The 13508-nt window shown below is 44.4% G+C and overlaps 1 protein-coding gene across 5 annotated transcripts in view; it reads right to left on the bottom strand.

The window, feature by feature from the left end:
• Positions 1 to 13508, bottom strand: part of TENM2 (teneurin transmembrane protein 2) — a 985093-nt gene that overhangs the window by 63776 nt on the left and 907809 nt on the right. For all 5 annotated transcript variants that reach the window (XM_025389012.1, XM_025389009.1, XM_025389010.1 and 2 more), the window contains 3 exons: positions 9192 to 9402; positions 4320 to 4439; positions 496 to 757 (listed from right to left, as the gene is read on the bottom strand). In XM_025389012.1, coding sequence (XP_025244797.1) covers positions 496 to 757; positions 4320 to 4439; positions 9192 to 9402 — 593 coding nt within the window. The remainder of the gene's footprint in view (positions 1 to 495; positions 758 to 4319; positions 4440 to 9191; positions 9403 to 13508) is intronic.

Below are 13508 nucleotides of genomic sequence, written 5' to 3'. Positions count from 1 at the left end.
AACCACACTGTTGGCAAAAGATGTAAATAAGAACAGCAGGCTTTATTGCTAGCTGCATGCAAGGAGGCCACGAGAGGCTGTAATTATATGAACCTACAACTTCCACTGACAATACATATAAAGCAACAGGGAGGCAATAATATAATATGCCCTCTGCCATAACACCAATGTAGATCATTAAAGTGCCTCTTATCATGTATCTCTGTAACTAACAGGAATAAAAAGCAATTTGCAGGTGGGTTGCACATATGTATGTTGTTTTTATTTTATTAAAAGCTCTGATGACTGCCAAAGTCTTGAACGACTATCTGCAAACATGCAGAACAGCTAAGAGGGATTCAAACTTACATCTCTGGTGGCTATAAATTTTATTATGCTCCCACTTTTTTCACTCCCCTATAATATTAGTTTCTGGTCCACTCGGGGAGAGGCAGTGTCCAGTTGGTTTTGGTTAGGGAAGTCCTGAGAGTCCTGCCCCGGCACTGCCATTCCTACCTGGGTCTCAGGCACGATGGGATTCTGCCCAGGGGCAGCACTGAAGAAGGTGGACAGAGGGGAGGAGATGATGATTGGATCGGGCCGGACAAAGCCACTGAGGTCACAGCTGGGGATGGAGTTCTCCTCGGTCTTCATCACCAGGGTGTCCATGGCATAAAAGCTGTTCCACGGCAGCCACACAGTGCGCTCCTGGCTCATGAACGGGGCTCGTTCAAAGTGTAGAGTCAAGGAAGCACCTCCATTGGCGATCAGGTCGAACCTGGAGAGGGAGTAAATGAGCTGATGAGAGGGTAGACTCACCTTTAGACAAAGCAGGATGCCTCTCCTCCTCCCCTGATGGCCATGGGATGGGCAGAGCACAGAGGAGAACATGGGCTTTGGAGACAGACAGGCGGGGTTGGAACCCAAGCTCTATTACTTACTAGTTGGGTGGCAATGGGCAAGTTACTAACCCTCTCTGAGCCTAAGTTTCTTCATCTGTAAAATGGGAATAATTACACCAATACACATGGCATGGCTAAGAGTGAAACATCACGACTGTAGAGCAGAGCTCAACAAACTATGACCCATGAGCTAAATCCGGCCCACCACCTGTTTTGCTAAATAAAGTTTTACTGGGCAGGGCGCAGTGGCTCACGGCTGTAATTCCAGCACTTTTGGAGGCTGAGGTGGATGGATCCCTTGAGGTCAGTAGTTCAAGACCAGCCTGGCCAACATGGTGAAACCCTGTCTCTACTAAAAATACAAAAATTAGCCAGACGTGGTGGCGGGTGCCTGTAGTCTCAGCTACTCAGGAGGCCAAGGCAGAAGAATTGCTTGAACCTGGCAGGTGGAGGTTGCAGTGGGTCGAGATTGCACCACTGTACTCCAGCCTGGGTGATAGAGTGAGACTAAAAAAAAAGGGTTCATCGGCACACAGTTATACCCATTTGTTTATATATCTTTTAGGCTGTTTTCCTGCTGTAATGGCAGAGCTGAGTTGTTAGTGACAAGCCACATGGCCAGCAAAGCCTAAACTACTGTCTGGGCCTTTACAGAAAATGTTGCTGGCCATTCGTGTAAAGCACTTAGCACAGTCCTAGGCTAATAGAGTGTTCAATAAATAGTGTAATCATAACAATACTACGTTAGGACACAGGGAGGAGCTCATTACAGCATTCTTCTAATCAGTCTCTGCTCTGTGGCTGATTTCTTTGACAATGGTTCTTAAGCTATATTTCTGTTTGTTCCTTAAGAGCTGGATGGAGGTATACTACCTGTAAAGTAGAATAAAGGTAGCTTTTCCCCAATTAACAGAAAACAAGAACGTTAACAGAGACTAGTGTCCTAATTTTAAGCTTTATTTTACCTCACCTCTAGAATTTCATCTCTCTCTCTCTCTCTCTCTCTTTTTTTTTTTTTTTTTTTTTAAGACGGAGTCTCCCTCTGGGGCCCAGATTGGAGTGCAGTGGCGCGATCTGGGCTCACTGCAACCTCCCCCTCCCAGGTTCAAGCGATTCTCCTGCCTCAGCCTCCCAAGTAGCTGGAATTACAGGCTCCCACCACCACGCCCAGCTAATTTTTTGTATTTTCAGTAGAGACGGGGTTTCACCGTGTTAACCAGGATGGTCTCGATCTCCTGATTTTGTGATCTGCCTGTCTCTGCCTCCCAAAGTGCTGGGATTACAGGTGTGAGCCACTGCACCTGGCCTTAGAATTTCATCTCTTTGAGGGCAGTGGTGCTGTCTGTCTTGCTCCCTTCAGAATTCCCAGCAGCTAAGAGTACTTGGATCACAGTAAAAACTCGGTAAAAATATACTTGACTCGCTGGTTTCATCCAATCTTAGTAACACATTTGGTGTTTTTCAGTAAATGTGAATGAACAGGGAGCATATGAATATTAAGATAAATATCAGAGCATGTACAGCACAATAGTTTACTTATTAATTACTTTATTTATGTGCTTATTTATTGGGCATGCACACTGCTGGGGATAGTTCTGCATAGAGTACAGAAAAGAGTCAAATGTCTTGAAGTCAAATTGTTCCTAGTTGGCACGGTAGAATCAACATGAATATTTGGGGCACATGCCACTATGCAACAGATTGTGGGATTCCTCAGAGCATTCCCAAGCACGTCTTGTGACTTCCACAGCTTTGCAACCTGAATAAGCTGAAGAGTAACTGATCCAGGAGGTTGGATAGATGATCTGGGAAGTGGACTTGGGGCATAATTACTCAGGAAGCAGTGGAGAGGGATGCAGAAGAAAGGGACAAATAGCAAATCAAGGACTCAGCAATGTCTTCTTCTGTTGTCTTACGGGACTTCAGAGCAATTGACTGAAGGATGTCAGTTCTTCAAGAACACTGGCCTGGGCGTGGTGGCTCACGCCTGTAATCCCAGAACTTTGGGAGGCCGAGGTGGGTGGATTACTTGAGGGTAGGAGTTCGAGACCAGCCTGGCCAACATGGTGAAACCTGGTCTCTACTAAAAATACAAAAATTAGCCAGGCGTGGTGGCAGGCCCTGTAATCCCAGCTACTTGGGAGGCTGAGGCAGGAGAATCGCTTGAACCTAGGAGGCGGAGGTTGCAGTGAGCCAAGATCGTGCCATTGCACTCCAGCCTGGACGACAAGAGCGAGACTCCATCTCAAAAAAAAAAAAAAAAAAAACAAAAAAAACCACCACCACAACAAAAAACACTGGCTTCTAAGAATGAACAAGGGCCAGAGTAATTTTGCAAGGCACACATCTGCCATCCTGTGCTTTAAAATAATTAGATTTGGCTACAGAAATGTATGAGTGAGATATCAGAAATTTCATGAATATTGAAGATTTGATATGAATCTTTAGACTCCTTGTTTGGGTTTCAGAGGTGGGAGAGTGAAGGTAGTGCTCCTGGGGGCTGGTAATTGTTGAAACTGCCTTTAAGGCTACCTTAGGGCATTAGAAAGAAAATCAGGCCAGATTCTTTGCCAGAGAAAGGTAAAAAAAAAACCCTGTTCTTACCTCTGTGATATATCCAAGATTTTCCAGAGTGCATTTTACAGAAAGAGTGTTGGATCAGATTTGTAGCCACAGTTCCCTTTGCATTTAAAATAGAATGCCATAATTGTGTGTGTGTCTGTGTGATTTTTAGCCCAGAGTAAGTCAGTGTTTTTTCCCTCCCATAGATTTCTTTTCTTCTTATCTTTTTCTTTAAATTTCTACTCTATGCCCAAATGGATTAAGGAAATGACAGAGCTTTCATCTTGATGGGGGCTGAACGGGTACATGTTTCCAATCAGAAGATAATAGGGAGAGGTTGCCTCCTTCACACAGCAGGGTGACTGCTAAATGTATTTAATTAGACTTCTCTGATTACACGCCACCCCCTCCAAACAGTAGTGAAAACAACGCAACTCCTAAAGCCACAGATGAAAGCAGAAGGGGATCACCACAGGACGCTATGTCATGTGGATTTCTGTCACCCTGCACTGCCTTTGATTTAAAACAGGAGTTCGTTTCTAAGAGCTACCTTCCCTTCTTTTTCTAGAATCTGCCCCCATCCCAAAACACACACACACACACACACACACACACACACACACACACGTGCACTGACCTGACATTAAAAAGACGAGGTGGCTGTAAGCTGTACTAGGTAAGCTGGCTTTCCTATTTATTTTCTGTTTTTGATGCCACATCAAAAAGCATGAAATGTCTTTGGGGGAATCCTCACTAGGGGACTGGCCTGGTGGACATTCCAGTTCACCAGGGGGAATCCTGTGGTTCCACGCCAACAGCGCTGTCTGTCTCTTTGCACACACGTGTGGTGCTGAGTAGGTCTGAGCCCCTACTTACGTGCCATCCTGGCGGGTGATGGTGTAGCCGTATTTTGGGTACTTGACAAAAGACACGTTCACACCAACCAGGGGAGTTCCATCTGTAGTTACTACTTGGCCTCGGATGAGAGAAACCAAGCTGAGAAAGAAAAAACAGAAGTCCCTGAGCCACATGAAGGAGAACAAAGAGACAATTCCCCACTGCCTCTGCTCCCTCATCGTCGTCTGGCTCCTCAGGCAAGGAGAAGGCTTCCAACATTAACTTCTGGTTTCCCACAACCACACTAGTGACATTTTGGGGTGAAATCTATGAGCAGCATCTCCTGTCACCGAGCTGGGCCATGGGGTCTCCTGGGCACCCGCCTTCCACTCTTGGCCTTGCTCTATTTCTTGACACTGTTCGGCTTTTGTTTGGCTTGAGCTTCAGGTTGTCCCTCATCATTCCCAGGTGCTCCTTAGCCGGGCACCGAGAGTGCCATACTCGGGTGAGAGCTTCCACATCTGGCTACTTATTTCCATTTTTTAGCTTTGGAGGATGGCCATGTTACTCTTCTAGAGGCCAGAATGTCAGAGGGGGTAGAGGGGAGCACAGAGAGTTTTATGGCTGGGAAATACATAGGCATTGTCTTTTGCTGCCCTCTAAGAGCAAAATTTCTCATAATCTCAGAATGTCAGGGGGGTAGAAGGGAGCACAGAGAGTTTTATGGCTGGGAGATACATATGCATCGTCTTTTGTTGCCCTCTAAGAGCAAAATTTCTCATAATTCATGAGGGTCTGAGGAAAAGAGAACTTTGGAGATACATATAGCAAAACCCTTCAATTATACACATTCAATAAATATACACATTTCTGCTAGGAATATATTGGATTCTGGATTCTATGTTACTACATATTTCTCTCATGTCAAGTTCCTGCTATCTTGGAGGGTTTTGAAATCCTACCAATTTATTTCCAGTGTTACAGAACATCTCTCTCTTTCCAGACACAGTAACTAGAACTTTCCCACAAATCCCGGTTTCCAACCAGCTACCCCTGGGAAAGTCCTATAAAGCCAAAGAGATGTTACAATATTCTGCTCAAAGTCCACGGAGGGAGAACGCGCATGTCTCCTCTCATCTGAATTCTCTTGACTTCACAGAGAAATGGGACAATGAGAAGCTCCATTTCTGCACCGAGCCCCCAGCCGACTGGGCAATTTGGCAAAAGAAGAGAGGTTCTCAGGCTCCCAGAGTCCTGGACACACTCCCAGTTTCCGAACGAGGTGATCAACTGACCCGTCTTTTGCCAGAACCTTGTCAAAGTCGGCTCGATTTTTGGAATGCACTTACTTTTGCATTCCCAGTTGTCCTGAAAACCGGAGGGATGCTGTCTCCCGTATCTCTCTTTTTATTAGCAATACCCCCAGCTGTTCAACTCCAACCCTTTGATGATCTCAGGAGTGTTTAGACTGTTCCACTGACAGCTCTAATTGTCTGCTACTGGCTGCCTAACAAATGAATGTCATTTTTAGCTGGTTTTAACCACAATGCTAGACTCTTTTAAAGTGGAAAACTAATTTATGAAAATACTCCTTTTGTTCAATTCCATTTTCTTATCGTAGCTCGGACTAAGATTTCTTTAAGACCTTACCAGACACTATTTTAAAATCAGTGATGTGTGTTGACGACCACAAGGTACACAGTGCTCATGATGAGAAAACAAAATTGAAAGTACATTCCTCAGTGGAGTCCCCCCACCCTTCCTTTTTTTCTACAACCGCTATTTCTTTTAAATCATTCCTGTAGCAGAAGGCTTTGCAGCGTGCCGTAGGAATAACAGGAGTAGTGCTGCCTGCGATTTCTATCCTTTATTTTTCAAATTCTTCCTCGCTGCTGGCTTCCTATCGTTTCCAGGCAGTCAATTTGCAGAAAAGATTCAGCTAAGACATACTATCAGTTCATTTCTATTTATGATTATTGATGTGTAACAATTATCACATTATCTAGATAGTGAGATCTGCTCTATAAATTATAGTGGTGGAGTCAAGGCATTTCAGTTATTTTTGTATGCCATTATCTAGGGGAACGCCCTTTTAGAAGTCTTGAATTTCCAAGTTCTTTTTTACTCCTCGCTTTGTCCTTCGTTATTTGTCAGATGATAATGTACTGGAATTCACATGCTTACTGAACTTCAACCTATGTCTTGGAGTTACATTTCATATTTCTGAATTATGTATCCATGCAGACAGCTGGAGAGCCTGGGCTCATTTGGGTGGTGCCATTTATTGTTCACATTCAAAGCTTCAGAGAGGCTTTCTCTAAAGCAACTTTCTTTCAGGTCTCCTGGGCTGGCATAGTCTACCAAATATTCTGGGGTTCCTGACTGTTCACCTGTATTTTGGCTCTAGCTCAAGGTGCCTTCTGGAAGTGGGAACCATTGATGAGGAGAATAAGATAAAATTAGAAGGGCCAGGTGAAGAAAGCGTGAAAGGGAGAATATCAGGAAATGACTGGATGTAGGGTAGAAACAATGAGAGGTTAATGAGGAAGCAGATTGAAACAGACCTTCAGAGGATGCACAGGCCTTCAGAGCATGCATTTTCAGTATAAGCAAACTACAAACCCCACTGAAATGCTTATGGCCCAGTGCAAGCTCTGCCCAGTCACAGGTCTCTAGCAAGGTGAATTATGTTCATAATTAAAAGGAAGTATACTTACAGAATCTGTTCTAGAACTAGGATTTAACAAGCAGAGTAAATACTTTTTATTTATCAGAGATCTGCAGTTTTTAAAAAAAATTTTCTTGAGAGATTCTTCTACTAAAAGAAACAGTAATAACACTGTGTATAGTATATGTTAAAGTCAAATAAAATAGAAAGATGAATCTCTAAATTTAAAACGTTTTATTTGGGAAGCAAAAATTGCAATTCAGGGCATATGCATGGGGTAGTCTTCAGGATGTCTGAAGAACAGAGAAGTTTGGAGGTTTTATAAGGAGAAGTGTTACTTACTCTTTTGAGAGAACGTTAACTGGGACTGGTAAAGTTTTGGCGATCTGGTGAGTTCTGACTGGTGAATGATGGCGGTGGGTACAACTAGTCTCAGAGTCATAGTAGGTTGTTTCAGTTGCTATTAGATAACTGGTTTCAGGTTACAGCAGGCAGTTTTAGTAGCCAGGCCTGGGGAGAATTACATTTCTAGGGCAATGTTATGTGCCCAGAGTGCTTTTTCTTCCTGGTTTCTTGACTCTGCTTTAGTTGGGTATGACAAGAATGACCCAATTCGTCTGATCAACTTTTACATATTTAATAGTATTATCCTAATTTTACTAACCAAGAAAATGAGGTTTATGAGCCCAACACGATATCGATAGGAGGTGTCAGGGCTGAAATAGAGGAGGGCTGAGATTATTTTTATTTTTCTATTATTTCTTTTTCTATTTTATTTTTAGTAAAATGAGAACAGAGAGAAGCAAAAGTTGTTGGCCTAAGGTGACCTTGTTAAGACACTCATATTCAAAAGAGCTGCAGGAATTGAGGCTCTCCAACTTTCCAGAGAGCTCTAACAGGCTGTAGAATTAGCTGTGCTGCCACCCATCTCTTCCCTGTCCCACCCTCACAGGGTTCTCTCGGCTGGGGGGCTGAGTCGGAGTCCAGGACCGATGAAAGGCTCATGACGGGGGCTCCCAGATAATCACTTATAAAGTTAGGGGCTTCTGTTAGAAGGGAAGTCTGGTATTTCTTCCCTGCTTGGAAGCCGAGAGAAGTAGCATACTTCCAGAGTTGCTCCTGGACCTACCTGAATGAGGATAAAGAGAAATGAGAGAAAGATGGCACAATGGGGGTTGTCAGGGCTGCAAAGGGGCCAGGACCATCCTACCCAAGTTCCTAGTACCTAGAAGTTTTGTGAAAAAGGACCTGACAAGCAGTATTTATTTCTCGATGTGAAGGACCACAGAGATGGGGTGTGGCATCCCCAAGTAGACCATGCCCCTCCTTCTTGCATTAGCATACACCATCGACATCTGGACCCAGACAATTGAGAGGGAGATGAAGCATCGCCAAGCCATAAGAAGACCCCTAGCCTCTCCTACCCCTCCTCTCTACCCTCAGAATCATACATAGTGCATGGAAAAGAGGAGGGGATGGGGTGGTGGGGAAGTGTCTGCAAGACGAACCTTCCCCTTGCTTTCTTCTCCAGGAGCACAGTTCTAACTTGTCCTAGGGTGAAGTTGAAGACAAAATGAATCTATAACTTGACCCTAGAATATTCATAAGCCTCAAATTAGCAACTAAGAGCAATAATAAACCGGAGAGAATGAAAGGTGAAATGCAGTGGCACAATGCTTTGCACACAGTAGGTAATCAGGAGAGGCAATAAATGGAATTATTGTATGGATTAGAGATAATCTACACAAAGTCTCTGGCTCATCCTAGGTGCTCAATAAATCCTTGCAACTGGCATCATCTTGACTCTAAGATGCCACTGAATGATAGGTTATGTTATCAAGTTAATAACAGCTTTTGAAAATACTCTATTGAGTGAACTATTTCAGCAATGCTTGAACAAAAGCCACTATCAGAGGCATTATAAAGGGAGATTTAATATAATGACAATAACATCATAAAATAACAGATTTTAAAAATGATCTAAAAACCAGGGAATCAACAGGTTTCTCCAGCAGATTCTGGGTTAAAGATGGTGATATCCTGCAAAGACACTAGGGCTCCGTTCTGGAGCCCAACACAAAGTGAGGAAAGGGCACTTCTCTGAGGCCCCCTTGGAGGGAGGTGCCTCTAGAGGGGCAGATTCCAGGCCAATTGGGTCCCCAGGAAAGCTGGAGCACTTCCTCCGGCTCCAACAGGAAGAAAATCAGTGACTTCAGCAGCTTGCAGGGACAGAGGGTGCCTACCTGCTGTTGAAAGGGTTCTCTCCAGGAATGATGTGGGTGCTATCCTTGCCTGCCAAGAGCTTGATACGGTCATAGAAGGACTTCACCGCGGGCCAATCCGTCTGGCCCTGCTGAATGATGTCCAGTGGGTCCCGGGACCCCCGGCAGAGCAGGCTGTTCTGACAGGCTGACTGCAGGCAGCAGTCAGGGTCCAGGCAATCCACCAGGCCATCTGGAAGGGCAGAGGCAGAGCCAGAGTCAGCGGATTTCATGGCATAAAGCTGTTTGGAGACACTAACACCTTTGTTACCAGCACAGGCATGAGCAGCATCAAACGTACCCAAGGGCCTGAGGTGGCAGGTTTCACACAGCAAGCCTCATCCAATTCCAATCTATACACATAGAAAACAAAAGACTGAAAGGAAGTAATTTAAAATGTTGACGAATGGTTATCCTCATGTAGCAGATTAGTGTGTTTCTCTTCTTTATTGTGCTTTTCTGGAATTTCTACTTTTTTTCTACTATGAACAAGTATTATTTGAGTGGGAAAATAAAAGGAAAATAAAAACAAAAACTTTGCTTTTAAACAACACAGCACAGTTAATTACCCACAGCCAGTTCCCAGGGGTCTGTGCTAATGGGTACACAAGAAATCAAAATGCATGGAATTTCTGGCTGGGCGTGGTAGCTCATACCTGTAATCCTAGCACTCTGGGAGACTGAAGGAGAAGGATCGATTGAGCCCAGGAGTTTGAGACGAACCTGGGCAACATAGTGAGATGCTGTCTCTATTAGAAATACATTTTTTTTAAAAAAATCAAATTAAAAAAAACTCAAATGCATGGAATTCCTTACATCTCACTTTAATGGAGAAAAGTATTCTATCCCACTCCCTCTAAGCCAGGAAGGGAACTGCTGACCAATTAGAAACCCAGGTGCTGTGAGTTTTACATTTTCTAGGAAATGTGGAGAAACAGCTTTGGCTTGGGAATCTGGAAATGAAGCCCTCAGTTTCCACAGTAGTTTCTGGTTCTGTCTTCCTGTATGCCCTCAGGACTCGGAACATTCTTATGTACTTGCCCAGAGTCCCGTGCCTCCATCCCTTTACCTGGGCTGATTCCTATTTACTCATCCACCATTCAACAAACATTTGAGTGGTGTCCATGTGCTGGCAACAAGAGAGACCGCAAAGAACCATGGAGACTGTCTTTAAGGAGCTCATGGTAGAGTGGGGGAAACTGACAGGACTGACTCATCCTTTAAGATCCAGTTTAGGTGTGGCCTCTTCTTCCAGGAAGCCTTCTAGATGATGCCCCTGGCCAGGTTATTGCTACAAACTGAATGTCTGTGATCCTTCAAAGTTCGTATGTTGACAACTTAACTCCCAATGTGATGGTATTAGGAGTGGGGTTTTTGGGAGGTAATAAAGTCATGAGGGTGGAACTCTTACAAATGGATGAGTGTCCTTATAAATGAGACCCCAGAGAGCACTTTAGTACTCTTTGTGCCACGTGTGGACACAGCAAGAAGACTGCAGTCTATCAATCAAGAATCAGGGCCTCACCAGACACTGAATCTGCTGGTGCCTTGATCTTGGACTTCCCAGCCTCCAGGACTGTGAGAAATAAATGTTTGTTGTTTAAGCCCTCCAGTCTATGGTATTTTTGTTGTAGCAGCCCAAACTGACCAAGACAGTTAGGAATCCCTGTTCTGTACCTCCGTGAATCAGAGGTTCTCAAAGAAGCATTCTGCATCAGAATCCTGCAGGAAGAATAAACGGCCCACCCCACATCTCCCCAGGGAGAGCCTCCAGGAGCAGGCCCTGGAATCTGCATTTTAAACATGATTCTCAGGTGATTCTAACGCACAATACGATTTAAAAACCATTGTTAATGCCAACTTTCTTACACTAGAATTAATGACCTCTTAAGGCTCGCCTCCCTATCTGGAAAATGAGCTCTTTGAAGAGAAGAATGATGTCTTATTAATTTTATATTCCTTCCTCTCTTAGTACCAAGTACAGAATCGGGCACTCAACAGACGTTTGTTGAATGAATAAAATGACTGCTTCCCATTCCTCACATGTCTGTGAGGGCTGAAGATGGGAATGTTTAGGGCAGTGTTTGCTCCTTGGAATTTCTGATAAGAACGAATTCATTAGCCAATCCTTATTCACTCGGCTGGGAGCTGATTGAACACACAGTGCAGAATCTTGGAGGATAACTTGCTTGCACCTCCTGGATTTGATAGCAAGGCAGTTTTTTGGACCATAATTAGAATCATGGAAACATGCACTCAAACCCTGGGCTGTGCCTTGACAAACACTTGTACTGGAACGCTGAATCAGAGGCCTGGCTGGGTGCTTTAAATTTACTACAATGTAATTTTTTGGCATTACTCTTTTCGTTTGGTTCCGCTAATGAAAATGAAATATGTAATTTCACCAAAGTTCCACTGTAATTTAGCAATTAATGTGCAATTATTTTAATGCATTACTTTCTTTTTAGCAAACAAACAAATTAGGAGGTTGCATGTTTTGCTTGGCTTTAAATTACTAAAACTAGCCTCTCATTTTCCACATGGGCGAATGTTGCTCATGTGCCTCGTAACACATTTAGATTTACACAATTTCCTAGAAATGCAGACACAGGAGGGTGAGCAGGCATGCACACTTTAAATTGAGAGACTTTCGAAATCAAGGCTCTGAACATCTCAGGCTGATGTGCTAGGTGAATCAGATACTCCCCAGCTCCATGGAGCCTGGCAAACCTCAGACGCTAGAAACAGCACTAGAGATTGTATCTTAGTAGCAGGATGATATCCAGGCATTGTTTCAGATCCACATTCAGGCTGTCCAATCTGGAGGGCCATTGGCAGAATAAGAAAAAGAAGAAAAAAAGTGCGTAGAATTCTGCCTTGAACATCACCTTCCATGGGCTGCCTTCACTAGACAGAAGGGCTCTACCATGGAATGCCTGTTTCAGATTTAAAAAATAACTTGCTGAGATAGGCTGGCAGGGCTTCATTCAGCAGCCACAAGAAGCTCCTCAGGTGAGAAGAAACCCACTGCTGTTAGCACTACAGATTTCTTTTTTTTTTTGAGACGGAGCCTCGCTCTGTCGCCCAGGCTGGAGTGCAGTGGCCGGATCTCAGCTCACTGCAAGCTCCGCCTCCTGGGTTCACACCATTCTCCTGCCTCAGCCTCCCGAGTAGCTGGGACTACAGGCGCCCGCCACCACGCCCGGCTAGTTTTTTGTAATTTTTTTTTTTTTTTTTTTTTTTAAGTAGAGACGGGGTTTCACCATGTTAGCTAGGATGGTCTCGATCTCCTGACCTCGTGATCCGCCCGTCTCGGCCTCCCAAAGTGCTGGGATTACAGGCTTGAGCCACCGTGCCCGGCTTGCACTACAGATTTCTTTAAGGTCACCAGCCTCCTCTGATTAGGAGCACCATCCATCTCTGGTGGCCTTTCCCTCCTGAAGCTGGGGAAGTTTTTCCTCCCCTCCAACCCATTCACCACCTGCTCCATGTAACCGCCTTGAAGACCTCTTTGGGCTCAAAGAATAACTTAAGACAGTTTTCCTGTTAAGTACTGAACATTTGCCTCCCCCACCCCCCTCAGCCTGTCACTCTTTCTGGGCTTGTGACTGCTTCAGAACTGTGAACCTCAAATTTCCCCACTGTTTTGTTGATTCTGGGCTTTTGATTCAAGGGCCTGTCTGGCAGGAGATGGCCTAAACACATCAGCAATAGCAGATGACAAATGCCAAAACAGAAAAAAAAGGGGATACAAATGATTTCCTCCTACATATTTACATTTACCTGCTCCAGAGATTGTGCATTTGGGGTTCTACCCGTTATTAAGTAGGAGCTACGTTATGCCTATAATGACCTCATCATGCTGCGTGATTATGGGCTGCAGCCGCCAAACACTTTCAGACGACACTGTGAACTTTAAATTGGCACTCCAATCTCCCAGTGGCCTGTCAGTCATGAGAATCGCGTCTTTATGCCAGCAAGCCCCTTGGATGGAGTCTGACATTGCAATCTTCAGTAAATTACCCTGTCACTGACAATCTTGCAGTTATCTCGCAAACAATCAAGCAGGCAATCAAACTGTTCTGAATTGCCAGTTCAGGACCTGAGAGGTGGCCGATGTCTCCATTCAACAGCAGAGGGAAAGCGGCCCGGCCCTCTTATGACATTGGACGATTTCTTTATTTATTTATCTACCTACTTATTTGTTAGTCGGGTTGACTTTTTCCTGGGGAAGGGGGTGAGGATGGTGGGAGAGGTTTGCAGAGTCCTCAAAAAGGACCCAATACTGATTCAGCGATT

Source organism: Theropithecus gelada, chromosome 6 (assembly GCF_003255815.1).
Source record: "Theropithecus gelada isolate Dixy chromosome 6, Tgel_1.0, whole genome shotgun sequence".
NCBI classification, from domain to species: domain Eukaryota; kingdom Metazoa; phylum Chordata; class Mammalia; order Primates; family Cercopithecidae; genus Theropithecus; species Theropithecus gelada.
This window is presented reverse-complemented; position numbering and strand designations above follow the sequence as displayed.